Genomic DNA, 27,867 nt, shown 5'->3' on the forward strand with positions numbered 1-27,867 from the left:
TGAGCCATATTCCAGCCCCTAATCTCAATTTTAAATTACGTTTATTTGTCTGTGTATGTGTCAGGTTTCTCCTTTTGTCATGTGGGTTGTGGAGATCAAACTCAAGTAGTCAGGTTTAGCAGCAAGTGCCTTACCCTCGAAGTCATCTTGCTGGCCCGGATTTTTACTTTCTCATCTCTCACAAGGAGAAATGATGCACCCATTAATTGTCTGTCTTTTTCCACACTTCCCTTGTTTTAGCGACCAGCAACCACTAATCCACTCTGTTTCAGTTGAGCGGTTGTAAACTGGCCAGTGTGGGTGTTGGAAACCAAACTCTGGTCCTCTGAAAGAGCACACCAAGTGCTGTAACCTCTCTCTCTGGCCCCTCTCTCTGGCCCCCGACTCTACGGATTTGCCTACATGGGACATCTCATAGAAAAGTAGTCATATAATATGGAATCTGTGTTTTTATTTCATTAATGTGCTCTCAGGATTTATCTGTTGTCTTGTAGTTTTTTAAATAGCAGCATTCTATTCCTTTTTATATGCTGAAATTATCACTATGACTCTCTGGAAATGCTGATCTAGATACAAATTTTCGTCCAAACTTATGAAGGTAACATGGCTTTTTTTAATCGCCCTTTGGAGAATTGCTTTTAAGGAAACTGCTCCATTGTCCATTTATTTGATTAGATGAAAGAGGCTATGTCGACCGCCTTTCTTGGGGATTTACGGAATCCTTGCTCGTTTCCACTAACAAGGCAGTCTTCGATTTTAAAGAGCTACAGCGACCACCTTTCTTGAAGCGTGCACTATCTTCCCTCCTTTCCATTGGAAGTACCCAAAGCTCCTGGCTCTTTCCTTCTGTCATCCCACCAGCTCCTCCCTCTCCTCAAGCTCTCCTCCCCACCCCCGCCCCGAGGAGGCAGGAGGAGGAAGTGACGCACAGGAAGTGTCCTGATCCCCCTTACAGTGGAGGAAGGAATCAAACTCCCAAGATGGCGGCGGCGTCTGAGGAGCGGATGGCTGAGGAAGGAGGCGGCGGCCACGGCGACGGCGGCTCCTGTTCGGCCGCCGGCTCCGCTCAACGACAGACCCCGGCGCCCCCGTCTCAGGCCCCGCAGCCCGGATCCCAGGCACCCGCCGCGCCCGCGCTGGCACCGGACCACCTGCCTCAAAACAACACACTGGTGGCGCTGCCCATCGTAGCCATCGAGAACATACTCAGCTTTCTATCCTACGACGAAATCAGCCAGCTCCGCCTGGTGAGGACCCCCGCCTCTGCGTCCCCCGGGCCGAGATCTGGGGAGGGCCGGCGAGGGTGGCGCGTTCCTCGGGAGGGAGCCTCCGCCGGCTCAGGACACGAAGTGTTCCCCGGCCGCCGGGAAGTGTCCCTGGCGACTGTCTGCGGGGTGCTGCTGCACTGGCGTCCTGACTGCCCGGCGGGCGAGGCTCCGTGCCTTGAGGGTCTCCTTGTCCCCAGCCTGGGACGCTCCGGTCTGCGAGAAGTAACGGAGTTGGACTTGGTGCCCTCCGCTGGGCTGGACAGACAGGGATTCCCGAGGGGGCAGGCTCCTGCCTTAACTTACCGCTCTAGCCCCTACCGGGCTTTTTTGACTTCACTCCCAAGTAGGCAGATGATTCCAGCTAGGCTTGGGTTGTGTTGCAAGAATAGTGTATTGTTCCTCCCACCCAAGCTTCCTGGTTGAAAAGGATGAAGTAGGTTTGGTCTTTTCCCCTCCCCCTTGAGCCCCAGTTGAGGGTCTAAAAATTGCACTTCTGTTGTGGGTTTAACCCCCAGAGCCTTAGTTGAGCACTAAGGTAGAGCCCTGGGAACTGACCTGTCCGTCTTTGCCTCCCTGACACTTCTGCCTGTAGCGGAGCAACTTGCCCCTTGACAAGCTATTAAGCTATTACCCTCCTCCTCCTGGTCTTGCAATCTTTTTTTTTTTTTTTTCTTTTGATGTGCTTCAAGCCCACCCTCCCGCAGTCGGAATGGTTTACTTATACCCCCAAAATAACACGTTGTCCTAGCCAAGATTTAAAAAGAAAAGAAATTGCCTTTGGAATTTTACTACATCCCCGGAGGCGTCACTGAAGATTTGATGAATTCCTTGCTTCGGGAAGATATCTCACTTCCTTCCAGGGAATTTTTCCTTAAGTGGTTAGGAAATTGGAAGAGGTGGACATTTTGAAGTGATTGTGAGCCAGTTCTGTGTAGTCACTAAATGTGCTCGGGATTGTTTATAAAAGGACAAAGACATCTTTCTGAATGTGCTGTGTGTAGCGGTTTCTTATTAATCAATATGCCATATTTTAGACCTATGCTTCCAACTCTAAATTGACTGTGAAGACGTTTAAAATGAAATATCTTTTAAAACAGCTTGCAGCCATTCATTCAAACGCGAGGCAGGTTTTGTGTGTGTTTCCCCTACTCTTTAGAATGGAAAATTTCTTCTGTTGAGAGTAGGTATTTCAGAATACAGTGTCCTAGATTTTTCAAACCATCATCCTGGAATTTCATTTAGAATCATAAATATTTCCTTTATATTTTATAAAGAATGGTGCTTGACCAAAATGTATGCTGTATGTGCATGTGTTTGGCAATTGGGCATAACATTTGATTGAAGGAGCCAGTCAGCCAGACAATGGCTTTGGAAAGCTTGGGATGCGCACAGGTTTTTTTGTTGTTGTTTAAGTGTTGAGAAAAGCTGGGTTTTATTGGCTTGTTAGTCGTTTTTCTTCTTCTTTTCATTCATTGTTGTTTGGGTTTGTGTGTTGCCATTTTTGCCACCATTCTGGAGTTGAGCCTTGCATCTGCTAGACAAATGCTCTGTCAGCTTTAACTCTAATTTTTCTTTCCTTAAAAAAAAAGTTTAAAGAGGAGAAAACAGACTATGCCTGGAGACCTGAGGTAAAATGGGTCCCACAATTCTTTACTAATTGGCATCTCTTTCATGTGAAATATATCGCTGCATATTATATATCTTAAGCCTTTCCCCTGGCCTTCAGTGTTACAGATTTGTAATCTAAAGCATTTTTCTCCCGGAGGCCCTGTGGCACTCACTCCCTTTTCCACTCCCAGACAGGTTAAACCTATGTTTGGTTTTAGAAACAAGAGCCTGGTCCTTTCTTTTACCTGATGTTACTGGGTCTCTGTGGAAACTAAGGTTTTAGACTGATTGGTTTCAGAAAATACAATTCAGGTGAAATAAAATATAGATGTACTTTCTTGTCACTAGGTGTCAGCATTGATTTAATTATGATCTTTTTGTGAAATTGATAGAAAAGAGACCTTGCCTCGTTAGGCTCTTTGTACAGATCCTTTAAATTGAAGTGGTTATTTTTACCTAAATCATTTGCCAAAAAATCAAGAGACTTAAGTGTATGCTGGCATCTGCTGTGTATATCCATCCCCTAAGTTCCTTTTGTTGTGTTTCCTTGAGTGAGCCGTAGGCTCGGAAGGGAGCAGTGTTAAGAGCACAACTGGTTTTCATTCAGCTGCTTGTGACCCCTGAGCTAGTTTATGTATTGTTGAGATAAGACATTTTGCTTTTTTATTCCTTTACAGCTTTCTTTCTTGCCTCATCCTGAAAGAGATCATATTTTCCTGTTCCTAGTACCTAACTTAAAGGGTAGGCACATAATCCAAGTACTTAATAGTTGATATTTTTGTAAAAGATCTCTAACCTGAAGTTGCTTCAATCATGCTTCAAGTCTTTGTTCAGGCTAATTGATGATAGTCTTTGCCTCCTATAACAATAAATAATTGAAATTTGATTTTCCAGTTTACTGATTTCTCAAGGTCTGTCTTGAATACTTTATTGGCTATTTTTCTACCACTAAATTTTGTTCCCTAAACATATGCAGGCTAGAAATCCTGTTTCCACAGAAATAGCTTTAAATATTTAATTTCTATAAGATATTAGAATGTATTTGGCTGAATACAGCTTTTCAAGTGGCAAGGTTTGTACTTTGAGTTGGTTGCTTTTCCAGTAAAATAGTCAGATTAGTGCAGGTGAAGCTTTGGTGTGTCAAGCAGACAGACCCCTTAATAAGTACCTTACATACTTTGAAGCAAGTAGCTGAGGGTAACAATGGAGATGTTCTACCCTTAGGGAACAGAACAAAGTTAACTTTGAACCTGTTCCTTTGGCTCATGAACCCAGTGTTCTGTTGGGAGAATTTTCAAGATAGAGATGCTGTCATTGGTTCCCCTGAAAGTCAAGTGGAGCTCATGAAAATAGAGTGAAATTGTTAGTATTTCAGAGCATAAATATAACTGTATCAAGAATTCTTGCTTATTATCTAGAATAGAAATTTCCAGTTAGCAACCAAGTATATAAAACCATGCTTTGTCCTGAAATAATTGTCTAGATCACTCTAGAGAGTTGAATCTGCTGTTTATAGTTCCTTTCATGATTTTCTTTCAAACATTAGAAACCCGAAAGTTACAGACTAGGTTGGTAGTAGAAAATATGAAGGACAATGAAGAGGCCTTTTTCTTTTGTTTTGAATTAGGCATCTTCTCTGCCTTGTTTCTCACTGTATCCTATCAGTTCCTTTTATGATTCTACTGAACCTTTATATTCTTTAAAAGTCATGATCCCAAGAGTTTACCTTAGAAAATCCTATAAGCCACAAGAACACAAAGCACACATCCGTTATCTGTCAAAAATAACAATGCATCACAATATTACTGTATTGTTCCAGAAACATCAACTGGATACCTGTGAGTGAGTCTGTCTGTCTGTCTGTCTGTGGGTCTCCTCTTCCCCATTATGAGAATAGTTGACCCTGAAAGGTCTTGGAAACTCCAGGAGCCCCACCATACACACAGGGTGGTATTCCTCAAGGTATGGTGGGACTCCCACTTTTCTATGGACTCTCAATCTAATTAGTGGGTACTTAAATAAAGGTGAGGAATTATAACCTTCTGAGGACAGTTCCTCCCTTCTACTGATTCTTCCTGATAACTCACAAAGTAAAGGAGTTCAGTCAGCAATCCTGTCGCCGTGTTGTTATGGAGACATAATAGACATATCCTTCCCAACACATCTACGGAGCACCAGAATAATAAACCACAGAGCATAAATAAGCCTGTTGAAGTTAAACAGGAAACCTCTTTAGGACCATGGTTTTCTTTCAGGTAGTACACATAGAACACTACCTGCAGAAAAACCTGCAGAGTACTGAAGAAATAGGGAGGATTGGGATGAGCTTACGTTGGGAAGGACAGAGTCTTAAATGTGCTACTAGGTGATTTCCACCTGCACTTGAACTTTATTCCATAGATAGTGAAGTATAAGAAACTTTTTGATGTTCTCCGGAATTGACAGCCTTTGGTGAGGAGAAATGTCTATGAATATTAGAACAGGGGGGTGAAGAGGGGACTTAGAAGTTAGAACTTTTGTTTAACCATCAGAAGAATGAGAGTTCAGCTCCCAAAATCCACAAGCAGGCCAGGTGGGTGTGGCAGTCTACTTGTAATTCTAGCCTCTAAAACAAGAGATCCCAGAAACAAGCTAGCTGTCCATTCTAGCTAGTATTGGCAAGCTCTGGGTTAAAGAGACAGTACTTTAAAAAAAAATAAAGTGTCCTGGTATGGTGGTACAAGCCTTTAATCCCAGCACTTGGGAGGCAGAGGCTGGCAGTTTGAGTTGGAAAGCCTACAAAGTTCCAAGATAGCCAAGAGCATACAGAGAAACCCAAAAGATAAACAACAACCAAAAAAGAAAAAGAGAGATTGTAGAAAATTACCTTATTTCTCAGCATGCACATAAAACATGAAAAGAAGGATTAAACGTTTTTAATCAGTTCATAGAAGCCAGATGTGTTGTATCCCGTGCTGCCATTTAGATCTTGAATGTCTCTCAAACTCCCTGGGCTCGCCTTGGCACTGATAGGAGCTGCCCAAAGCTTCAAATAACCCTGCTATCCAAGGAGCTGTAGCCTAGAGGGACACAGGAACCTCAACCAGCAAATCCTCTCTCAAGGTTGGCTGTCTTTTCTTTATGACCCACTGGGTTTAATTAGGGTTGTTTGTAAGCATGGATTTTAAAGTAGATGCTGGTAGCTTGTGCCCTGGGCTGTCTCCCCAGCTCTCTATCATCATTATTTAAAATGAGTGATTCAAGCAAAGTTTTTGTTTTGTTTTGTCGTTGTTGTTGTTTTTGTCATTGTTTTAAGTAGGGTCTCATGTAGCTCAGGCTAGCTTCAGATTTACTGTGTAGTCAAGGGTAACCTTGAACCTTGGATCTTCTGAACCTTCCTACAGGCTCTTGTAATATGACAAGTGCAGTAATGACACAGAGGGAATTAGAAACACTGCACGGAGTCCAGGGGAGAATCAGAGAAGCTTTAGTGAGGTGCCGTCACCTCACAGGGAAAAACAGGATCCTGTGTGCTCAGACAGGCTTCAGATGGTTTACCTAATCTTAAGTATAAAATGCTAGAACCAGGGGCTTGGGAGAAACCTCAATTAAATGTTGTCTTTTGCTTCTAAAATGATTGGGTCTCCATGCACAGGCTATAATCTTAATAGAGTACCATGTTCACTGCGTGAGAACCCTTATCATTCAGTTTGTTGGGGCGTTATTCAGGTTTCTGTCAGTGGAAGAAACCAGGACGAAATTGACTAAGGAGAATGGCTTGTGGTGAGAGAGTCTTGGGGTTCTTGTTCTTTACTATGCAGAAACCTACTGCTTTGAGGCCGCTGGTGCAGTGGTGTTTACTCTGTGGTGGGGAAGGAGAAAAAGAGCCTCCTTTTTCTTTTTGGGCAATTCTTAACAATGCCAAGCTGGAGACCAAGTCTTTAAGGCATTCCAGATCTAAATGACAGTACAAGGTGTGCAGGTACCTCTGATTTCTTCTATGAGATGGTACTTTGCATGGTTTGTGTGCTTGTGTGTTTACCAGTGTAGGTGCATGTGCCTACAGAGAGACACTGTCAGTGTTTAATCCACCTTAGTCACCCTGTATCTGGGCCTTCCAGAGTCTGTGATAAGTGGAAGCTTCCAGTGTATTGAACAAAACAGTTCTTAAAACATTCCATTGCTGTAAGTAAACAGTCGACAGTCTTGTCATTGTGAAACGAAGGCGTTTTCTGCGAAACTTAACACTAACTACTGAAAAAGTGATGTTTATAATTTGTCTGAAACAAATGAGATTTTTTTTTTTTTTAGGTTTTTAATTGGACCTAGCATGAAGTTAATGTTTTCTAAGACTTTAACATTCTTCTTTGTGTATATGTATGAAGGTGTTATGCATAGACATGTCTGTGTGGGTGCATATATACACCAGTGCATTCATGTGTGTGCTTGTGAGTGTGGAAGCCAGTGGTTGACAGGTCTGGCAGAGTTCAGGTTGACTTCAGACTAGCAAAGGCTAACCTTGAACTCAGGGTCCTCCTGCCAGTACTTCCCAAATGCTGTGACTACAGCCACTCTTAGCTCCAGGACAAACTATTTTAAGATTTATTTTGCTTTTATTTATGTGTTCATGTTTGTATCAGCCACATCTATGCAGAAGCTGTGGCGGTCAGAAGGTATTGATTCCTTGGAGCTAGAGTTCCAGGCAGTTCTGAGCCCACTGTGTGGTGTAGGAACCAAACTCGGGTTTTCCAGAACAGCAAGCACTTTTAACTACTAAGTCATCATCTCTAGCACCTCAAGACAAATTCTGAAAATAAGTTATCGTAGTATAAACAAAATGACCATTTTTGAATGTTTCATCAGAGACTCCTCATTTTAATTGATGCTCATGTCCTTTACTGAGAACAGTGCAGATAACAGAAAACTATCAAAAAGTCTTTCTTTTTGGCTTTCTGGTACTTTATCAGAGCTTAGGAGAGACTCTTTCTAATTGTTTTTCTCAGGCTAATGGAAAATGGGTTCACATTAAATTCCAGAATATTCCACATTTTCATTCTTCTATTGATCTTTTGAAGAGTTCAGAGCATAGAACTTGTAAAGTCTGTTTCAAGACAGGTAAAGTAGCACAGTTTGTAATCTTAGCACCTGAAAAGCTGAGTCAGGAGGATTGCTCCAAGTTCAAATCCAGCCTGGGCTATTTAGCAGGACTCTGTCCCAAACAGTCAAAACAAGTGAAAAAGGAAGTGCCACTCTGCAGACTCTGTAATGACAGCTTTTGAGTTACTTAGAGAAAAGCATCAAGGGCCTTTTAAAAACTATAGAGTACAAAGAATGTCCTATAAAACCTCAACTAACTTCCAAGCTAGTGTTTCACAATTGAACATTTATGAAAAATCAGAGTGTATCTTGATGTGCTGTATATGTTATTGTGACAGAGTTACATCTGAAAGTCTTTACAGCATCCTAAGCAAAATTAAAGGCTTCTAGGGTAGCATTTCTCAAGGCAGCTAAGGCATCAGAGGAGAAAATGCTGCAAATGAAAAGGTATCATGTATAATAAGTGGCCAAGTGTTACAATGTGCACCTTAAAATTAACTAAAGCTTGACTTCAGAGATATTAAAGGAAAATTTCAAGTTTCACAAATTTATTGTGCAGTTGCCTTGCATTGTCAAGAAAGGCCATGATGACAAATCTAAAAAGGTTTCTAAACAAATGTACATGAAAAATTTACTACCATTTAAGTTAAACATGACTTTTGAAAAGGATAAATATGACATCTTATGTCCTGAAGGAACTAATATATTAGGAAGTTCTATATTCATTTTTAATACTAAGACAGCAAGAATCAAAGAGCCCATGAGTGTAGAGAGTCACCACATAGTCAGTCTCATTAACTCCTTTGAGTTTTTATTTGGGGGGGGGGTAATTTTTCCTCCTCAATAAAACTAGAAAAACTGGGACTAGAGAGACAGCAGTTAAGGTCTCTTGATGTTCTTCCAGGAGACCTGGGCTCTACACCCAGCTCTCATGTGGCAGCTCACAATCCATAACTTCAATTCCAGTGGATAGTCTGGCCTCTGTAGGCATCAGGCCTAAACATAGTACACAGACATACATGCATGCAAAAACCTGTACATATAAAATAATTCTTAAGCTTTAGAAGCTGCTGATTAGCAGATGTAGTTATGTATACTTGATTTTACACCTGGCACTTTACATTGACTGTGACTTTAAAAAACCTGAGCACTACCAAAAACTGTCACCTACATCACTGGTGTTGTGTTTTTAGTCTTAATTCTTTTTTAAGTTGATGCTTAAATCTTGTACATATATGAAAACTATTAATTTGTTTATTGAGGCAGAGTCTCACTGTGCAGTCCAAGCTGGCCTGGACTTGACATGTAGCCCAGGCTGGCCATGAATTCTACACTGGCTCTTCCTTCCAAATGCTGAGATTACAGGCATGTACCGTCATGCTTGGAGCTGATTTGGGCAAACATGTTGTGTAATGTCCAAATTAGGATAAACATGGACCTCAAACCTTTTGTAGTTTTTTTTTTTAATAGTGGAAGAATCTTTCCATGGCATTTTGTAAGTGCACCGTACATGATGTTTGTCCATAGCTATCTTGAAGTCCAGGACTTCTGTACCTCAAAATGGAGCTCAGGACCATTGATGAGATGAGCCTTTCCCTCCACCCAACCCTTCTCAGCCTCTCCTTTCCACCATTCAAGCAGTTCCTGTGATAGTTTCTAACATAGGCATCATCTATGTTTATTATGCACTGTATTTTAATTTGTGTCTTAGGGAAACTACCAATTTTCTAGGATTAACATTATGATGTTAATAACTAGAGAGACAATATTTTCCCCCTGAGCCTTGGAAAATTATTAACATACCCCTAAATTTAAAACTACACTTCAGATGAGGCAGTTTGGGAATTGTTTGTGCTGTGTGCTGTGTTCTGTGTCCTGTGCTGTATGCTGTGTGCTGTGTGCTGTGTCCTGTGCTGTGTGCTGTATGCTGTGTTCTGTGTTCTGTGTCCTGTGCTGTATGCTGTGTGCTGTGTTCTGTGTGCTGTGCTGTGTTCTGTGTGCTGTGCTGTGTGTTCTGTGTGCTGTGCTGTGTTCTGTGTGCTGTGCTGTGTTCTGTGTGCTGTGCTGTGTGCTGTATGTTCTGTGTGCTGTGCTGTGTTCTATGTCCTGTGCTGTGTTCTGTGTCCTGTTCTGTGTGCTGTGCTGTACTGAACCCAGCATCTCTGGTGCTGTCTACCTCCTTACCCTAAGTGAGGTAATTTAGAGTTGCAAGTTAGCATACATTGGCAGCAGTGATCATCAAATTGTTTGCCATGGGGAAATCCAGTATTGTTCAGTTTTTTAAAGATGACTTTGTCCCGTTTTGAATCCTAAACAAAGGATACGTGTCTTTTTTTTTTTTTTTTTTTTTTTTTGTCTGCACTGTGTTTATTGAGCATTCATGAAAGGAGAAAGACTAATAAAACTGTGTCAGACGCTGTTGACTAATGCTCCACGTGGTTTTGATGTTGGCTTCTGTGGCACTGTTCTAATTTGTCTTTGTGACGTGGGTTTTTTTTTTTTTTTTTTTTTTTTTTTTTTTTTTTTTTTTTTTTTTTTGCTCTCCTGTTTTTGTCCTTTCTCTTAGTGTCGGTCTATAGATGTCAATGGAGGTGTCATTTATGAGTATTAGCTTTTTTTTTTTTTTTTTTTTTTTTTTACTGTTTCCTCTGACATTCATCCATATTGATTTCAGCTGTCTCCAGTGAGTTTCCAGAAGAACATTTTTAGCCTTGGTATTGCAGTACCTACAGGAATAACCAGCCAACAACTGTCTCAGCATCTTTTAAAAGATTGAGGGTCGTCTTTTTAGAATGATTTCTCATTTTCTGATTTCCAAGCTCAAGACTTGGGAAATTTCTTCTCACCTTTGCTCATTCTAAAGTTTATCCCTTTGCAGACACCATAGCCTATATTGCTGTGTGCAGTCTTGCATTTTGTTCCTTCAGAGTCTAATTCAAATCTTCGGTCATGAGCCTTTTCCTTTGGTTGACTTTTGTTCTTCTCAGGTTCTCATTAGTGATTCTTATCTACTCAAATTAGTAAAGCACTCATTATTGAATTCTGTATGATTAAGGAAAGACCATGGAACCTTTAGAACTAGCTAAATCCAGTGGAACAACACTTGTAACAAATAATTTCAACAATACTTTCAGGTTGTTACAGTAGTAATCAGCCGACCTTGGGAGTGTGAATATGTGGTTGTTCAAAAAAAATTATTCAATCTCAGAACTTGGCAATGTTGCAAAGTCTACAGAGACAAGAAATATCCTACAACTTTATAGTAGAGGATTTTTAATAATTATCTTTGCTTCTGTTGAACTCAGTTCCTATTCCAGATGTAGCACTTTGAAATTTTTGACTACTCTATTTCACATGTACTCTTGACTTTCTGCCATGAAAGATGAGAATTTAGTCCTCTGTTTCCATTTCATACATAAATATACTTTTTCTTCCTCACATTTCACAAAAATATTCAGTACTCATGTTGTACTGATATGTTTATTGCAAACTAGGATACTGAATGTCTAAAGTGTGTTCTAGAAAGCCCACATAAATTCCCAAAATGGGCTCTGTAAGATTGCAGGTAACTAATTGTTGTGGCTTTGGTTTTGTTTTTATGTGTATGGGTGTTTGGTCTGCATGTATATCTGTGTACATCACAGGGATTTCATCTTAACAAGTACACAGCAAGTCTTTGTGCATAGATGGTATAGTGCACTGATACAGAGAAGCATGAGACAGCCTCTGCTAATCCACATGGCCATGGTAGGCGTCGTCTACATATACCACCCATCATGCAGAGTAGGCTCTCTGGCTTTCCAGTGCCACACTGCTTCTAGCGGTAGCCTTTCCAAAGTACACTAAAATGGTTTGGAGAACATAACTGTGTTAGTGTGGAAGCCTTGGACATCATAAGCCAAATCACTTGAAGAAATAAAAATTCTCATCCTGCTTAGATTTTTGAGGTTAAAGCTTGAATTTACCTGGGGTTTATTCATTTTTGATAAAATGGAATGTTTCAAACTTAAAACTTTCAGGTACATCATTTTACTGATCTTCCATCCTGTAGACAGGATATTCACTTTACACCTAAGTAAGTGGTACTGCTTGTCCCAAACATTAATGTTTCTTAGTGAGACACCACAGTATTTGTACGGCTTAGACAGCTCTAGTAACAGTACCAGCACAGAGACCTTCCCACCCAAGTTCATCATTGATGATTTGGTTATTGGTTTTATTTATCTTTTAAATTCTGTCTCCTCTCTGCTTATAGGTTTGTAAAAGAATGGACTTGGTCTGTCAGAGAATGTTGAATCAGGGGTTTCTGAAAGTGGAGAGGTACCATAACCTATGTCAGAAGCAAGTTAAAGCACAACTACCGAGGTATGTTCTAGGTAGCATCGGCCTTGATCCACACTGCGCAGGGTGGGCTTGCTCGGTGAGCTTTGGTTTTTGCTGTTGTTGTTTGTTTGCTTGTTTGTTTTTTAAGCACAGATTTTTCATATATAAGTTTCAACTTTTTATAGCAAAGGACATTTCATCACCATAAATGCTATCTCTTGTCATCTGTTCTTATTGCCATTTTGTTCAACATTTTATTAGTTGTTGTAGCCAAGGCAAGAGGAAAAAACTGAGAGGACCTAAGTGTCCCTTAGTGCCAGCCTGACTTGTTCTTGGATACAAAGAGTACACTGATAACGCATTGTTACAGGCAGTGAGGAGTACACTGATAATAATTGTTACAGGAAGTGAGGAGCACACTGATAATGCATTGTTACAGGAAGTGAGGAGTACACTGATAATGCATTGTTACAGGAAGTGAGGAGCACACTGATAATGTATTGTTACAGGAAGTGAGGAGCACACTGATAATGTATTGTTACAGGCAGTGAGGAGCACACTGATAATGTATTGTTACAGACAGTGTGGAGCACACTGATAATGTATTATTACAGGCAGTGAGGAACACACTGATAATGTATTGTTACAGACAGTGAGGAGCACACTGATAATGTATTGTTACAGGCAGTGAGGAACACACTGATAATGTATTGTTACAGGCAGTGAGGAACACACTGATAATGTATTGTTACAGGCAGTGAGGAATACACTGATAATGCATTGTTACAGGCAGTGAGGAGCACACTGATAATGTATTGTTACAGGCAGTGAGGAATACACTGATAATGCATTGTTACAGGCAGTGAGGAGCACACTGATAATGCATTGTTACAGGCAGTGAGGAGCACACTGATAATGCATTGTTACAGGAAGTGAGGAGCACACTGATAATGTATTGTTACAGGCAGTGAGGAACACACTGATAATGTATTGTTACAGGCAGTGAGGAACACACTGATAATGCATTGTTACAGGAAGTGAGGAATACACTGATAATGCATTGTTACAGGCAGTGAGGAATACACTGATAATGCATTGTTACAGGCAGTGAGGAGCACACTGATAATGTATTGTTACAGGCAGTGAGGAATACACTGATAATGCATTGTTACAGGAAGTGAGGAGCACACTGATAATGCATTGTTACAGGAAGTGAGGAGCACACTGATAATGCATTGTTACAGGAAGTGAGGAACACACTGATAATGCATTGTTACAGGCAGTGAGGAATACACTGATAATGCATTGTTACAGGCAGTGAGGAACACACTGATAATGCATTGTTACAGGCAGTGAGGAACACACTGATAATGTATTGTTACAGGCAGTAAGTTCAGCAAGGTTAATAGGTTATAATGCACAAAGATCAGCTAGAAATGAATAATCTTGGGCAGTAGTGACCCACATACTGAGGCGGCTGAGCCAGGTAAATTCTTGAATTTGAGACCAGTCTGGTCTACAGAGCAAGTTCCAGGGCAGCCAGGGCCACACAGAGAAACCCTGTCTCAAATTAAAAAAAAAAAAAAAAAGTTGGAGAGATAGATGGCTCAGCAGTTAAGAGCACTTGTTCTTAACTTGTCCAACCTGAATTGGATTTCTAGTATCCCAAAGCAGCTCATCATTGTCTGTAACCTCAGCTGTAGGAATTCCACCATTCCCCTGACCTCAGACACACATGTAAACAAAACACCCACAAACATAGATCTTTACAAAAGAAAAAAGAAAACAAGAATCATAGGCAATGGTGGTGGCGGTGGTGTACACTTTTAATCCCAGCACTTGGGAGGTAGAGGCAGATGAATCTCTGTGAGTTTGAGGCCAGCCTGGCCTATGTAGTTAGTGAGTTCAAGGATAGTCAGGATTCTGTCTTTAAAAAAAAAAAAGTTCACATTTATAACTTGGTGTTAATATGTGGTAGAAGCAAAAGGATCAGGAATTCAGGGCTAGCCTTAACTAGGCAAATTTGAGGCCAGCCTGGGCTGCATGAAACCCTGTCTCTAAAAAAGAAAGAATAAGGGGGCTGGAGAGATGGCTCAGTAATTAAGAACATTGACTGCTCTTCCAAAGGATCCGGGCTCAATTTCAATGTTTAGCTCCCCCAGACAGCTCACAGCTATCTCTAATTCCAGTTCCAGGGGATCTGCTGTCCTCATAGACATGTGCAGGCAGAGCACCAGTGCACATAACATAAACAAATACTTTAGAGAAAAAGAAAATAGTCTCAAACAAAATTTTTTTTAAAAAATAGGGAAGAGTAAGTAAACAAACAAATAGGCATGTATGTTTGTGAACTGGAAGATTTTATATTGTTAATGTGACAGTGCTCCTCAGGTCTGTCTGTAATACTTTACAGTCCTGAGCAAGTCTCATCTCTATATATCCATATATTTTAGAATTTGGACAGCTAAACTTAAAATTATTGTAGAAATATAAGAGACCCAAAATAACTAACACAATTTTGAGTACTAGTGTTGGAAGACAATAATGCTTCTGGATTTTAAAATACAGTACTAAGGTGCAGTGGTCAAAACAGTAGGGTCCAAGATATAATGATAGATCAGTGGGGTAAAGTAGAGTCTGGAGAATAAACCCTTCTATATTTATTTGTTTTTCAGTTTTTAGTAAGGGTGACCAGACAGTTCAGTTGGGGAAAGACTGGTGTTTTTTAAAAATTGGCCAGGCATGGTCATATATGATTTCAGTCTCAGCATTGGGGAAGGCAGAGGCAGGAGAAGCTCTCATGAGGTCAAAGCCAACCTGGTCTACATAGTAAGCTCTGGAACATCCAAGATACACAGAGAGACCCTGCCTCAAATAGCAGTAAGAAGAAGAGATAGATAAATAGAACGATAGAGAGACTTTGGGGCTACCAAGGTTGCTCACAGGTAAGGGCACTGATGACCTGAGTTCTGTCCCTAAATCTCACATAATGAATGCAAAGAACTGATTTCCACAGGTTGTCCTATGATCTTCATATGCGCGCACACACAGACACACACTAAATGTTTTTTTTTTTTAAATAGCTAGAACAAAAAACGTGTGCATATAAAGCTGGCCAGTACCAAACTCTATGTAGAGAAGACTGTAGCTGACTGTACTTGTTTGAGAACCCATAGGGAACGTGATATTACAAGCATGGCTTGGGCAGCTAGGTAGCATGGTACACACCTCTAATTTCAGTACTTAAGAAACTGAGGCAGGAGAATCGACACTTGAGGCCTGCCTGTGCTACAAAGCAAGTCTGAAGCCAGCTGGAGCGTGTGCTGCGTCCTGTCTCAAGAAGATAGACTGGAGCCTGGAAAGGTGGCTCCGCAGCTTAGAGCACTTGTTGCCCTTGCAGAGAACCCAGGTTCAGTTTCTAGCAGCCACATGATAGCTCACAGCCTTCTGAAACTCTAGTTCAGAAGGAGACACAGCACTTCTTCTGACCTCTGTGAGTATCAGGCACCCACATGGTGCATATAAATGCATACATACAAAACATTCATATACAGAAAATGAAATAAATGCTTTTGTAAAAGACAAAATGAACAAAGGAGATAGGTAAATTAAAAGTTAAACAGACACCATGTTAAAGCAGTTTACCTCAAGTGTGTATTCAAAAGAAAGTAAAATGTGTATTCATACAAAAACTTGAAAAGCAAGAACTGTTTCTACCTCAGTGGAACACTTGACTAGCATGTACACCTGATGTGGTTTTCAGCACAGCCTAAACATGCTGCACACAGTTGTTCTTGGGATCTTTATTCATAGTCAAATGTAGAAACAACCCAGATGTGTAAAGGAATGGTGTCTGTGTAGAAGGGAATGTTACTCAGCAGCAAAAAGGTCTGTGCTAGAGTAGCAGTGACCTGTCACCTGCAGCGAGTGTGAAAAGCCAGGTACAAAGGGCTGCCCCGCACGGCTCACTCACTCCAGTGCTCAGAGTAGCCACACTATAGACAGAAGAATGTAAGGAGTAGGCAGACAGGTGCACCTCATGGGGTCCAGGCTGTGCCAAGCTTAGAGAATGGGGATGGCTCTGCCCTTCTAAATACACAGTCTGCTCTGAGTAACTACATACCAAAGAGGGTGTGACATTGCTACAGTGTGAAAAAGATACTGAATTCTACATGAGTCACTACTGAATAAACTGTTAAGAAATACATCGAAGGAGTCGAACCAAGTCTTCTAAGAAAACCAGTCTTATACATGTGTATGCATTCAATTCCGTCACTTAACTTTTTTCTCTCTGATTCTAATAATTATTGGACTTAATATAGCCAACAAAAGAAATCTAATGTTTCTCTCTCTCTCTCTCTCTCTGTGTGTGTGTGTGAGTGTGTGTGTGTGTGTTTGTGCACGCGTGTGTATGCACGAGTGTGTTCAAACCCAGGGCCTCACAGACACTGGCCAAGTGATCTACCAATGAGCTACACTGCCAGCTGTCACTGTGTCTTCAAAGTGATTTTTTTAAAACAATGTCTTGTTAAGCAGTGGTTCTTGTTAAAGATACCTGAGCATTATTGTTATGAGCCAGTTCCAGATGTCTAAATTAGCATGTTGAAGTTCATCTGTTTCAGATGCTCTTGATAGCTAACATTTTATTCTATCTGCTGCTTTAATAGCTGCCACTGGCTTTTTTGTTATTGTAGGAGAGAGTCAGAAAGAAGAAACCATTCTTTAGCTCGTCATGCAGATATCCTTGCTGCTGTGGAAACAAGGCTGTCACTGCTAAATATGACCTTCATGAAGTATGTGGATTCTAACCTCTGTTGCTTCATCCCAGGAAAGGTAACCATTGCTGCACACCCAGAAAGCAACGCTGCCCAAAGCAGTGTTTGTGATGTCAGAATTACTTAACCTGAAGGAGTTTCTAATATGTACCGTTCATGTGACCCCAACATTTAAAATTCTAATTATAGAATGCAAAAAAGAAGTGAAAGGCTTGGTAAAGGTTCATAGTTAAGAAAACATTTGGACCTTAACAGTCAAAATACCAGAATTGCTGCATTGAACAAGACAGAGACTATGCTGCCTTCAAGATTGTTCCAGTCTGGTGGAGGATATGCTGGTTTTGATTTTGTTTGAGAAGTGTTTTTTGTAATGGTGAACTTAGACATTTTCAAATTTGACCAGAAGTATTTGTTTTTTGGCAATACACCATAGCTAGGGATTAGGCCTCTTTATTACACTAAGTATGACATTTAGTTACTAAGTGATTTCCCCTCCCCCCACCATACTACATGACCCGAAACTTCTGGAAGTGTCCTCATTGATGAATTAAGTGTAGAAGCAGTGGAAATGGATTTAAAGTGGAAATGGAAAAGCGTCCTTTCAGTTCTTAGAACTTCTTAATACCTAATGAGATTATTTTCATAAACAGTTTACAGAAACAGTGTCATATGTTGATAGTGTTTGCATTCTCAGTTTGCAATAACATCTATCTTGGTAACTTATAATTTTATTTCGAATCTACCTTATATGACCCACAGATGCTTTTATAAGATACTATAAAAGCATGACTACCTAACAGCTTCAGGTTCAGATTAATATACTGGATCCTATTTGTTTATAGTTCTTAACTCTCTGTGCAGCTGAGAAGTCCTTTGAGCCTATATGTTTTGTCCTCTCTAGTAGACAGTTGTCACTGTAAGTCTCATTCTTAGTAATAGAAGCATCTAAGACACAGTTTTCTCCCATGAGAGAACACGTTGCCAGCTGTAACAGAGGTTTGTGGCTGGACTAGAGGCCTGCAAAGATGAGTCTTGTAGATCTGGCCTTTACAGTTGCCAGTTTGGTGTGGGTTCACGTGGCTGAAACAGATGTGTCAGCCTGAGCAACTGCAGTGAAGTCCAGTTGAGTTTCACTCCTTTTGGAAACGACTTGTTGGAATCACAGTCCCAAACCAGCAGGCACTAGTGAACACATCTTCAGGTTTACAGATACTGTGGGTCCTCAGCATTGCTAGGCAGCCCCTTGACTTGGCCTTTATTTGGCCACAGTAGAGCTCACCAGAGAGGAACTTTCTATGACCTTCTCCTTGGAATATGAGTTTTCTCCTGTCCCCTTTCTTGCCGTTGCTGTGCTGTGCGTTTAGAAAGCTCACGTTCATTGTCATAGCACTTTCATATTCTTTTTTTTTTTTTTTTTTAAGATTTATATATGAGTACACTGTAGCTGTCTTTAGACACACCAGAAGAGGGCATCAGACCTCATTACAGATGGTTGTTAGCTACCATGTGGTTGCTGGAATTTGAACTCAGGACCTCTGGAAGAGCAGTCAGGGCTCTTAACCACTGAGCCATCTCTCCAGCCCTTATATGCTTTTCCTTCCTTGCATTCCCACAGCCACGAATGGAAGATGGGATAAATTTACTGTTCTGACTCATGGGTGAGAAACCTGAGTCCTAAGGGATTGGTTGGTGCAGAGCTGACTCCAGAGTATGGTCTCTCACCTACTCACTGCTTGCTTCCAGCCCTCTTCACTACAGGCCCATTGCTGCACAAGGGGTTTTTAAGTACTTGACTGGAAAGAAACAAAAAAAATTTATTTTATTCAGATACATGTTTTATCATACTTGGATTTTTGTTTGTTTCATAAAATGACCTTCTTTAATAGCTTATATCTATAAATATAACAGCATGAATACTCGATAATTGTTTTTTTTTTAAATATGTTACTGTTACTTTTTCTATTTTTTTTTTTACTAAAATAGCTAATTTAAGCCAGGCATGATTATTTACACTCTTAATCCATCAGTTGAGATGGAAAGACAGGCAGATCTCTGAGTTCAAGGACAGCCATGGCTAGTCAGAAAAACTGCCTCAAAAAACCAAAATAAACAAAAAGCAATCAAAGAAAACTAACTTAACAAGCTTAGTAGTATTTAGGTTGTTTCATAACCATTCTCTTTTTAGGGATTTTTTTATCCTTAAACATAGCTGCATTCTCTCTTCAGAATGACAGAATATAGCGTTTAATGTCCAGATGCTAAACTCAGAACTTTGCATTCTCTACTGCACCCAGTCCTGGGGATAAATAAACTTAAAGAGAAAGAATGCATTCTAACCCATATATCTATCTCAGTTTTCTGTCTGTAGATGCTTGGCTCTGCTGTGTAGGACAGAACTGTGGAGCATGGCCAGTGGAGCCATTGTGTGCAGGAAGGAAAGTGGAGACCATCTTGGAAGAGGGGGGTCACAGTAGCCCCTTTGAGGATACACCCCTAATGAATGACTGAGTCCCTTCTACCAGGCTTCACCTATTTGTAACACTTGAGGACCAAGCCTTTCACAAGAGGGCCTTGGAAGTCATGCTAGATGGAAGCATTAATAAACATTGTAACACATTCTCTCCTTAACATGTAATCTTGGCTTAATATATGATTTCCTGCCCTCAAGATTACATTTCTTTACATTATTAGAATATATCCATTTCACTAAGGGTGAGCTGTCCAGTCAGCACTTTATTATGTTGCTTAAATAAGAGAAGAACAGTGTAATTTAAACTAGGTTGCCACATATTGGGGCTTCACCACTAAGGAACTTATGCCAGGATTAAAAATGTGAAATAAGAAAAGTTATTCAAACACATGTTTTATAAGGGATATTCCGAACCATTTTGACTGTGGGTGACATTTTTAAAATTAAAAGAGCTGGAAGGGTGAAGTTGTTCTAAAGGAATTCCGAGTGAAAAGACAGAGGTGGACAACAGGAAGATGGGAACAAGGATTCTGATGGTGGCTCGCCCACCTTCTATCAGATAAGCAGACAAGCTCACAGATGCCTGAAGGCACGAGCGGTCAGTGTACAGTTTGAACATGGGATGGTAATTCATGTTTTAAACACAGGTATTTCTGATAACTTAGCTGAAGGCCTAGGTAGGATTTGGTATGGGGCGTGTTACTCAGAAGTCATACAGACTGTTAAGATAACTTGCTTGCGGTCTACTGTCTTTCTGCTACATTTCAAGGGAAATTTTTGTTTTGTTTTGTTGTTTTAGTTAATGTTTGGTGTCTGTTCTGATGTAGATCTCCAGGTTGACTCTACTCATGGTTCCTTTGCTTTAGCCTTGGAGCACTACAGTCACAGATGTGCCCACCAGACTCCAAAGCAGTTTATGAGAGGTGATCAGATGTGCTCAAAAATGAACTAAGTTTCTGAAAGCTTTTTTGTTTGTTTTTGTTTTGGTTGGTTTTTTTGTTTTGTTTTTTGTTTTGTTTTTTATTTAAGACCAAGAGTGGGACTCACACATTTAAATCACAGCAGGTGGGAGGCAAAGGCGAGATTTCTATGTGTTAAAGGTCAACCTAGTTTCAGGCCAGCCAAGTATGTGAAACATTAGTCAACATGAACAGTCTTTTACAATGGTGGACTCCTGCCTTGGATTCCTTTTTCTATATATACTATTTGAATGTGTTGGAAATATGCAGGGTCCATGTGTGTAACTGTTGCAGACGTGTGTTGGATCCTAGTTACACCTAGCATTTTCTGTAGATGTCGTATGAAGTACTCCATATGTAGACTTTGAACACCTGGACGAGCCAACTGACCTTGTAAGGATGGCCATCGTGTTTCCCTCTCAGACTTCAGTCCTGTCTCCTCACTTGTTCTCAAAGCTTCCTGGCCCTTCTCTAATGTTTCTCTGTGTTCCTTCCTCCTCTTGCCCTCTCTTTCCTTTGTGTTACTGTTTAACCTTGGGAGGGGGATGCTTGTTTGTTTTTCTTTTCCCAAACCTCATAAGAATAAGAATCTTGTTATTGAGACAGAATCTTACTACATAGCCCTCACTAACCTGAAACTTGAATGCAGAGGCCAGACTGGCCTCCACCTCAGAGATTCACCTGCAAATGCCTCTTGAGAGCTGAGGCTAATGGTATGCGCCCTATGCCTAGCAAAAAATAAGAATCTTATCATCCCTGTTCACTGGTTTTTACACTGTAGAGATATTTGTGTTTATTTTAAACTATGCTTACATAATTAGTCTAAGAAAAGGAACTCCATTTTACTATGTACTGCCTTTCTAGCATGACACTTGGATAACCTACTGAAAAAGTTAATTTTCTTCTAACGTGAGCCCTATGTGGAATAGTAATGGTAGAGAAGCACAGTGCTAGCTGTTGGGTCCTTGGTTGCACCCTTGACTCCCAGGTCCTTATGTTCTCCTTTTGTGGGCTCAGACCCTTTTGTGTGTTCCCTGCTAGAACCCACCCATATCTGCAGCTTGTCTCCTGTACTCAAGACCTAGCTCTAGCTGCTGATTGAATTCACCACTGTATGTCTCACTTACCGTTAAGTCTGCCTAATATTCTACTTCACTTTATTCAGTTTCTTTCAGTCCTTGCCCACAACACTGACCACTTTATACAAAAGATCATCACCTTGAACTTAATCTAGAAAACAGGCTAGGATTTGTCCAGATGCTATTACACTATTATGCTAAATTTTGTATTTCCTTTTAAGTAGTAAATATTATATGTTTGTTCTTGTCAAGAAGAGAAGGCAGATTACAAGACTGACCCAGAGTTGAAAGAGAGGACTATGTATGATTCAGGGAGGTTTGAGACTGATGGCAGAATGGTTTGGCTTAGAGCCCCAGGTCTCATGAGATGAAGTCCTATTGCAATAAACATTATCTGGACTGTGGTCTTCAAAGATGTGAATCACTGTTTCTGGGTCTGCGTTGAAGCCATTGAAGTGTGAATAGTACCCTCACAGGGAGTAAAGCTGAGAGCACACTTGGCTAAGGCCGTTACTGTTCAAATTGGAGAGGAGGGAATTAGGAACCCAAGCAGTAAGCACATGTTTCTTCTCCATGAATGGCCTTCAGCTTCCCCATTGCAGTTGTTACTAAACTAGAAAAGCACATTCTGCTGCCCTCTGGTCGTATTGAGAAAGTGTGGTCTGAAACTCATTCCATGCTGTGTCAGCTCTTAGAGAAACAAAGTTTGAAGGATGAAGTATGTGATGGCAGTGCCCAAGAGAACAGGATCAGACTGAGTTTGTGGGACTTGGGGACAGAATTGGGTTCGGAGTGCAGGCTTAGGTGATCCTTTACCCTACCTCTCCAGGCAGAACTGAATGTGTATTTAATTCTCTGGTTTCTTTAGCACTTCATGTGGTTCTTCTTGTTTTAACTCTAGCTTTAGCACAGTACCCTGGCGCATCTTTACTTACTAAGTCTAAGCATAAGGTATTGTTAAGTCCAAAAGCCCGTGCCATGGATTCTCCATGATGAGATTAGGAGTTAAAATGCCCTATAGTCTCCACAGCAACCATAAGATAGAAACCTTACTATGTAGCTAATCTCTCTTTTTTTATTTCAAAAAGTACTAATGAGAATTCATATTGTAGGTGATTGATGAAATTTACCGTGTACTGAGGTATGTCAATTCTACCAGAGCCCCTCAGCGAGCTCATGAAGTGCTGCAGGAGTTGCGCGACATCTCTTCCATGGCAATGGAGTACTTTGATGAGAAGATTGTTCCAATCCTAAAGAGGAAATTGCCAGGATCAGATGTGTCTGGAAGACTCATGGGCTCTCCTCCAGGTATGGGTTTGTTTGTTTTTGCTTTTTCAGACAGGGTTCCAGTGTGTACCTGTAGCCCAGGCTGGCCTCAAACTCCCTGTGTAGCCTGTGTTGGCCTCAAACGTAGAGTGATCATCAGCTCTCCTCTGGATACATCTGCTGAGGCTGCTTTGTACGTGTCTTGCTGTGAGGCTATGTCCCCAGTTCCCTGTTTCTTGGGCTTTGGTTAAATTACACTCTCTAGATCCATTTCAGACTCACTTTTTACATGTGACCACGACTGCTAACTTAAAGTAAATTTTCTATTGTAATAAACCCAAGAACCTAAAAAGTAAGCTGAACTGTTTCCGGTAGGAAGCAGGAATGATTGCCCTTTGAAATTCTTTCTCCACAGTTCCCGGCCCGTCTGCAGCCCTGACAACAATGCAGCTCTTCTCCAAGCAAAACCCGTCCAGACAGGAGGTTACCAAACTGCAGCAGCAGGTCAAAACCAACGGTGCTGGTGTGACTGTCCTCAGGCGTGAGATTTCTGAGCTTCGCACCAAAGTGCAAGAACAGCAGAAACAGCTTCAAGACCAAGACCAGAAACTGCTAGAGCAGACCCAGATCATAGGTGAACAAAACGCACGGTTGGCAGAGCTGGAACGGAAGCTCCGAGAAGTCATGGAAAGTGCAGTAGGAACATCCTCAGGGTCTGGGCAGAGTGAGGAGTCTCCTCGGAAACGAAGGAAGGCAACAGAAGCCATAGACTCTCTTAGAAAATCCAAACGACTTCGGAATAGAAAGTAAATTGGAATATGGCTCTAGCTCCAAAAGAAGACGTCCATGGCTGAGAGTTTAAGCAGTTACTCCTGTCAGGATATTGGAGCAACATGGTGTCCCTTAGGCTTCCAGGCGATCAGACGCAACTTACACTTGGCTCTTGTGGTTGGCATCCTTCGCGCTTCTCTGGTGGAGCTGATGCACAGAACCTTCTTACCTTGCAATAGATTTGTACTAACCATACCCATCCTATCATGTTTGGGGGCTAACCTTGTTCCTGTGCAGGTGATGTGTTAAGTTTATTTGTTTCTGCATATATGCACATTACATGCAAATTTTAAACAAACCCATTCTTGACAGACTAAAAGTTAAGTTTAATTCATAAAATGTCCTGTTCACTTGAAAGAAAAAAATCTACTTTTTAAATGGACACTATCTTGGTTTTTTTTTTTTTTTTAAGTTGACTTTTTGTTTGTTATAAGTGACCTTTGTCTGGAATGTCTGGGAAGTGGTTAGTACTTCGGTATTGAAGTGATGGGTAGGTAAACGGAGAGGGCTGAGTATTGGCTGTAGAGAGGGCTCTACAGTAGTGACTCTTTTTATAAACTACTGGCAAGGGGTGTTCCAGGCGTTAGATCCGTGCTTTCGGTTTCTTTGGGGCCATGTCCTCCGTTTGCATGGATGGATGCATGCATTGCCTAGTCAGCACACTTCATACAGCTCTTGCACTGGTGTTCATCTTGAACCTCTATACTTCACATGTTAGAGCTGCGCCTTCATTGATTTAAGCACTCGGCATCCTCCTCCTCAGCAGCTTGCCTGTCGGGGGAGAGCTGTCAGTCCATTTGTCCTCCAGTTTTACAGGCACAGGAGACTGTTAAAGTCCATTGATGTATCACTTCTGGGTTCAGGTACACTGGCTAAGACAGAACCTCAAATCCAAGGCTCTATCTGTAGGCAGACATCACACCTCTGAGAACTAGTCATGATCTGACTCATCTCTGTGCTCCTGAGTCAACCATGACTTACTTAATAGGGACCCAATTGAGGGAAAGTTTATTGAAGGAAGAGAATTATACCATGAGAAAACATTTCATTTCTGGGGCATGACCCAAGTGAAGCTTTTCAACACACTTTCAAGCTCTCATAACTCTGAGCAGAAGCTTTAGTCTTGTTTGCACTCCTGTCTTGAGCTTGTAACTGGAAAAGCGTGTCTTGCACTGTTCAACCTTCTGAGTGGTCACTTTAACACCCTCCAAATTGTATAAAATGGTTTTTTCTCCCGGTTGTATATTTTGAAACATTCAACTATCACTGTCCTATTTTTATTCTAATTATGTACTAAATTATGTAGTTTTGTTCTTTTAAACATCTGTTGCTTTGGACTTTGTTTATTTATAGAAATGTAGGTGTGAGATAGTAAAAACTATCCCTTTCCAGGTGAAAGTTGACACCCGTGTAAAAGTAAGGTTTTGGTAAATCCCACAGTGGGAGAAAAGCACAAGGTTGTCATCCGTCCGCCATGACATTACTTTTACCAAGTGACACTCTCCTATCCATTCTTAGTATTGCCCCTTCATGACCCTGCCCTGGGGTTTTGCTCAAGTCTCTGTCTGACTTTGAAAGTCCCTCTACAATGTAGTGTCTTCAATGAGAAACCGTAACATGGTATCCGAGTGTTTCATGGTTTGTTGGGAAGGTAATTTTAAAATAAAGAGTTTCCTAAAAAGATTTGTCAGCCAAGGTCATCCGTAAAGGTCCCTGTCTAGAGCTCTTTCCCAGCAGGCCTCACTTTGCAATCCTAGGATGTAGCCATATCACCATAGCCTTGAAGGCCCACTGAGCACTCAGAGCTTGACTTTGCCAGGCTGCTGTTCTGGTAGAGGAAGACTTTGAAGCATCAGCTTACAGGTTTCCAAGTATAATCCTTATGCATCAAAGAAAATAAGCCTCAAATCATTTCTTCAGTAATTATCATACATTTCTCAAACTACATCTAACTAGCCTAAGTGTAACCTCTAGTCTTCCATTAGTCTGAGTAAATGGCTTTCATGGGCACTTACACAGGAAGCAGGAAGAGGTCCACAGCATGAGCCTGTCATCTCCAGCCCATCAGATGGAGCTGCCCTTGTTCATGAGTGTCAGGAACTTTGAGAACAAAACTCTACGGCTTGCTTGTCTTAAGCTTTACTCAGAGTAGCTGACACATTAAGAGGTTGTCTTCACCATTTATTAAGACAGCTATTGAGGAGCTGTAATACTCACTTTGGGAGAGCATAGTGGTACTTAGTCTCCAAATCATGAACTATTTTAATAGCTAAAACTGGCTTGCCATGGGAAAACTTAGCTAGCCTCCTCGGAGAGACCGCTTGCATTTCCTGCCAGAATCTTAACGTGCTGTAAGTGGTTTTATAAAGTATTCCCACCCAGAAGAGATTCTTCTCTTTGGGCCACTCCCGTGCATAAGTTTACTCATAGTACACACTATATGCAAGCATCCGCACATGAAAAGACATGAGTGGGAGGTGAGGACAGGCCCTGTCTGACAGCCCTGCTCCCCTCCCCCACATGCTCACATGTTTCCTACCCATCTTGAGTTACAGAAACTAACAACTTCCCTTCTGATGTATAGAGAGCCGGGAGGTAATCTGGGCAATTAACAGTAATCCTGTTGTGAAGACTGTTTGGGTGCCCCGTATTTAAAGCCACTGGTTTGTGTCAACATTTGTTGGTAAAAGATAGTTTTTGGAATACTGAACTCACAGGGGCTTGCCTTAATTCAGTAGTTTCAAGATGTATGCGCTTATATTCTATGTGTTAAAATGGTAAAAATATTCTATGTAGCCCTAAGAGTGGGTAAAACAGAGTTTAATGCCTAAATAAATAAGCTAAAAGGTGTCACAACAGCTGGGTTTTTTAGAGAAAATGGACATTAAAAAATAGGCTATGAGTCATGAACAAAAACTATGGCACCTTGGGATTGCACTACTTCATGCACTATTTTATATGCCATTTCATAGCCTGCACTTTAACCTCCAAAGAAATGCTGTGTGGTGCCCGCTCCGTTCCTGTCACTGTGCTGAGTCGGTCTCCTGGAGCTGGCATCCTTGAGTTCTCTGCTTCCTTAGCCATACTACTTTCTAGGATCTGAGAACTCCTGTCCCGTATGTTTCTAACAGCACAGAATCCTGATGTAATGTAAATCTCATCCTTGGTGACCCACACAGTCATAGATTCTTTCTTCTAGTGGTGAATACTTTTCGTTACGTGTACTGAACCCTCAGAAAGCAGACACTAAGATTTGAAGGTGGGAATAGAAGGCCCATAAAGGAGCACACAAAATGACAAAGCTGCTGGAAAATGGCGGAGTCTAACAGGAAGCTGAATTTACCGTTGAATGCTTTGGCTTGGGATCTTCATGAGGTCCTATAGGGCAGAAAAGGTTCCGTTTAAACTTCTTAAATGTAGAGCCCCGTCTGTGGGAAGTTATCCTCAACAAAATGCTAAGTCTACAAATAAAAGCCAGTAACTGCTGCTGGTGCAGTGTGGCCACCGGCTGCTCACTCTGAGCACCAGTCACACAGATGGAAACTAAGGCAGCCTTGAGTGATGTCGGCCTTTCCCAATTTCCTAAGAATCACTGTTGAACTTTTAAAGCTCAAGCATTAAATTCACCTTCTTCCCATTGTGTCTGAAGATAGCCACAAGCTTTAGAAGCCTAGGAATCTGATCAGGCTATTGCCAAAGTCTAGTGGTTCATGCTGCCAAAAGGTAGGACATGTTTAAAACTCCTTTATGTAGTACCATATGTCTGTTTACTTATGCTCATGAGCAACAATAAACCACTAGTTTACCTTCTGGAGTTTTCATTGTTTTGACCTAATTAATTATTGGAAGGTGAAAAAAAGCACCTCCCAGTCACACAACAGGGCACGGAAATAAACGTGTTGTCACCAGACCTACTCGTTTCTTTATTTCATGCACCAGGGTTTGGAGCCGCCACAGTCACCATCTCTGTAGCTACTATCCAGAGTCACTACAAAAAGCAGGGTTGACCTGAAGGGGGGTATTGAACCCAGGTAAGCCACATGCCCACAGTGTTAGGCCAGGAAGAGACCTTGGTGGGATTTGAACTGGACCCACCTGCCTGGAGCTTTGTACTTCAGGCAGGGATATACTCCATTTCTAAAAAGGCAAGAAGCATGAAGATGCCAGTGGGGTGGTTGCTCTAGATACTCAAAAGCAAGCCATGTAAACCCA

General features: G+C 41.3%; 1 protein-coding gene across 1 annotated transcript; it reads left to right on the forward strand.

The window, feature by feature from the left end:
* The first annotated feature begins 971 nt into the window (after positions 1-971).
* Positions 972-27,519, forward strand: FBXO28 (F-box protein 28). The gene is made up of 5 exons (XM_080922886.1): positions 972-1,247; positions 12,208-12,317; positions 16,970-17,108; positions 22,671-22,866; positions 23,240-27,519. Exons 1-5 carry the CDS (start codon positions 981-983, stop codon positions 23,632-23,634), a joined length of 1,107 nt encoding a protein of 368 aa, XP_080779012.1. The 5' UTR covers positions 972-980; the 3' UTR covers positions 23,635-27,519.
* Positions 27,520-27,867: the final 348 nt, after the last annotated feature.

The sequence above is a fragment of the Micromys minutus genome (genome assembly GCF_963924665.1).
Source record: "Micromys minutus genome assembly, chromosome: 1".
In the NCBI taxonomy this organism is placed as follows: domain Eukaryota; kingdom Metazoa; phylum Chordata; class Mammalia; order Rodentia; family Muridae; genus Micromys; species Micromys minutus.

Bases quoted from the DNA above. Each gene is read 5' to 3' on its own strand.
- FBXO28 (XM_080922886.1), top strand. From the start codon at position 981: ATGGCGGCGGCGTCTGAGGAGCGGATGGCTGAGGAAGGAGGCGGCGGC. The intron at 1,248-12,207 runs GTGAGGACCCCC...CTCTGCTTATAG, and splicing joins AAATCAGCCAGCTCCGCCTG to GTTTGTAAAAGAATGGACTT. The intron at 12,318-16,969 runs GTATGTTCTAGG...TTGTTATTGTAG, and splicing joins GTTAAAGCACAACTACCGAG to GAGAGAGTCAGAAAGAAGAA.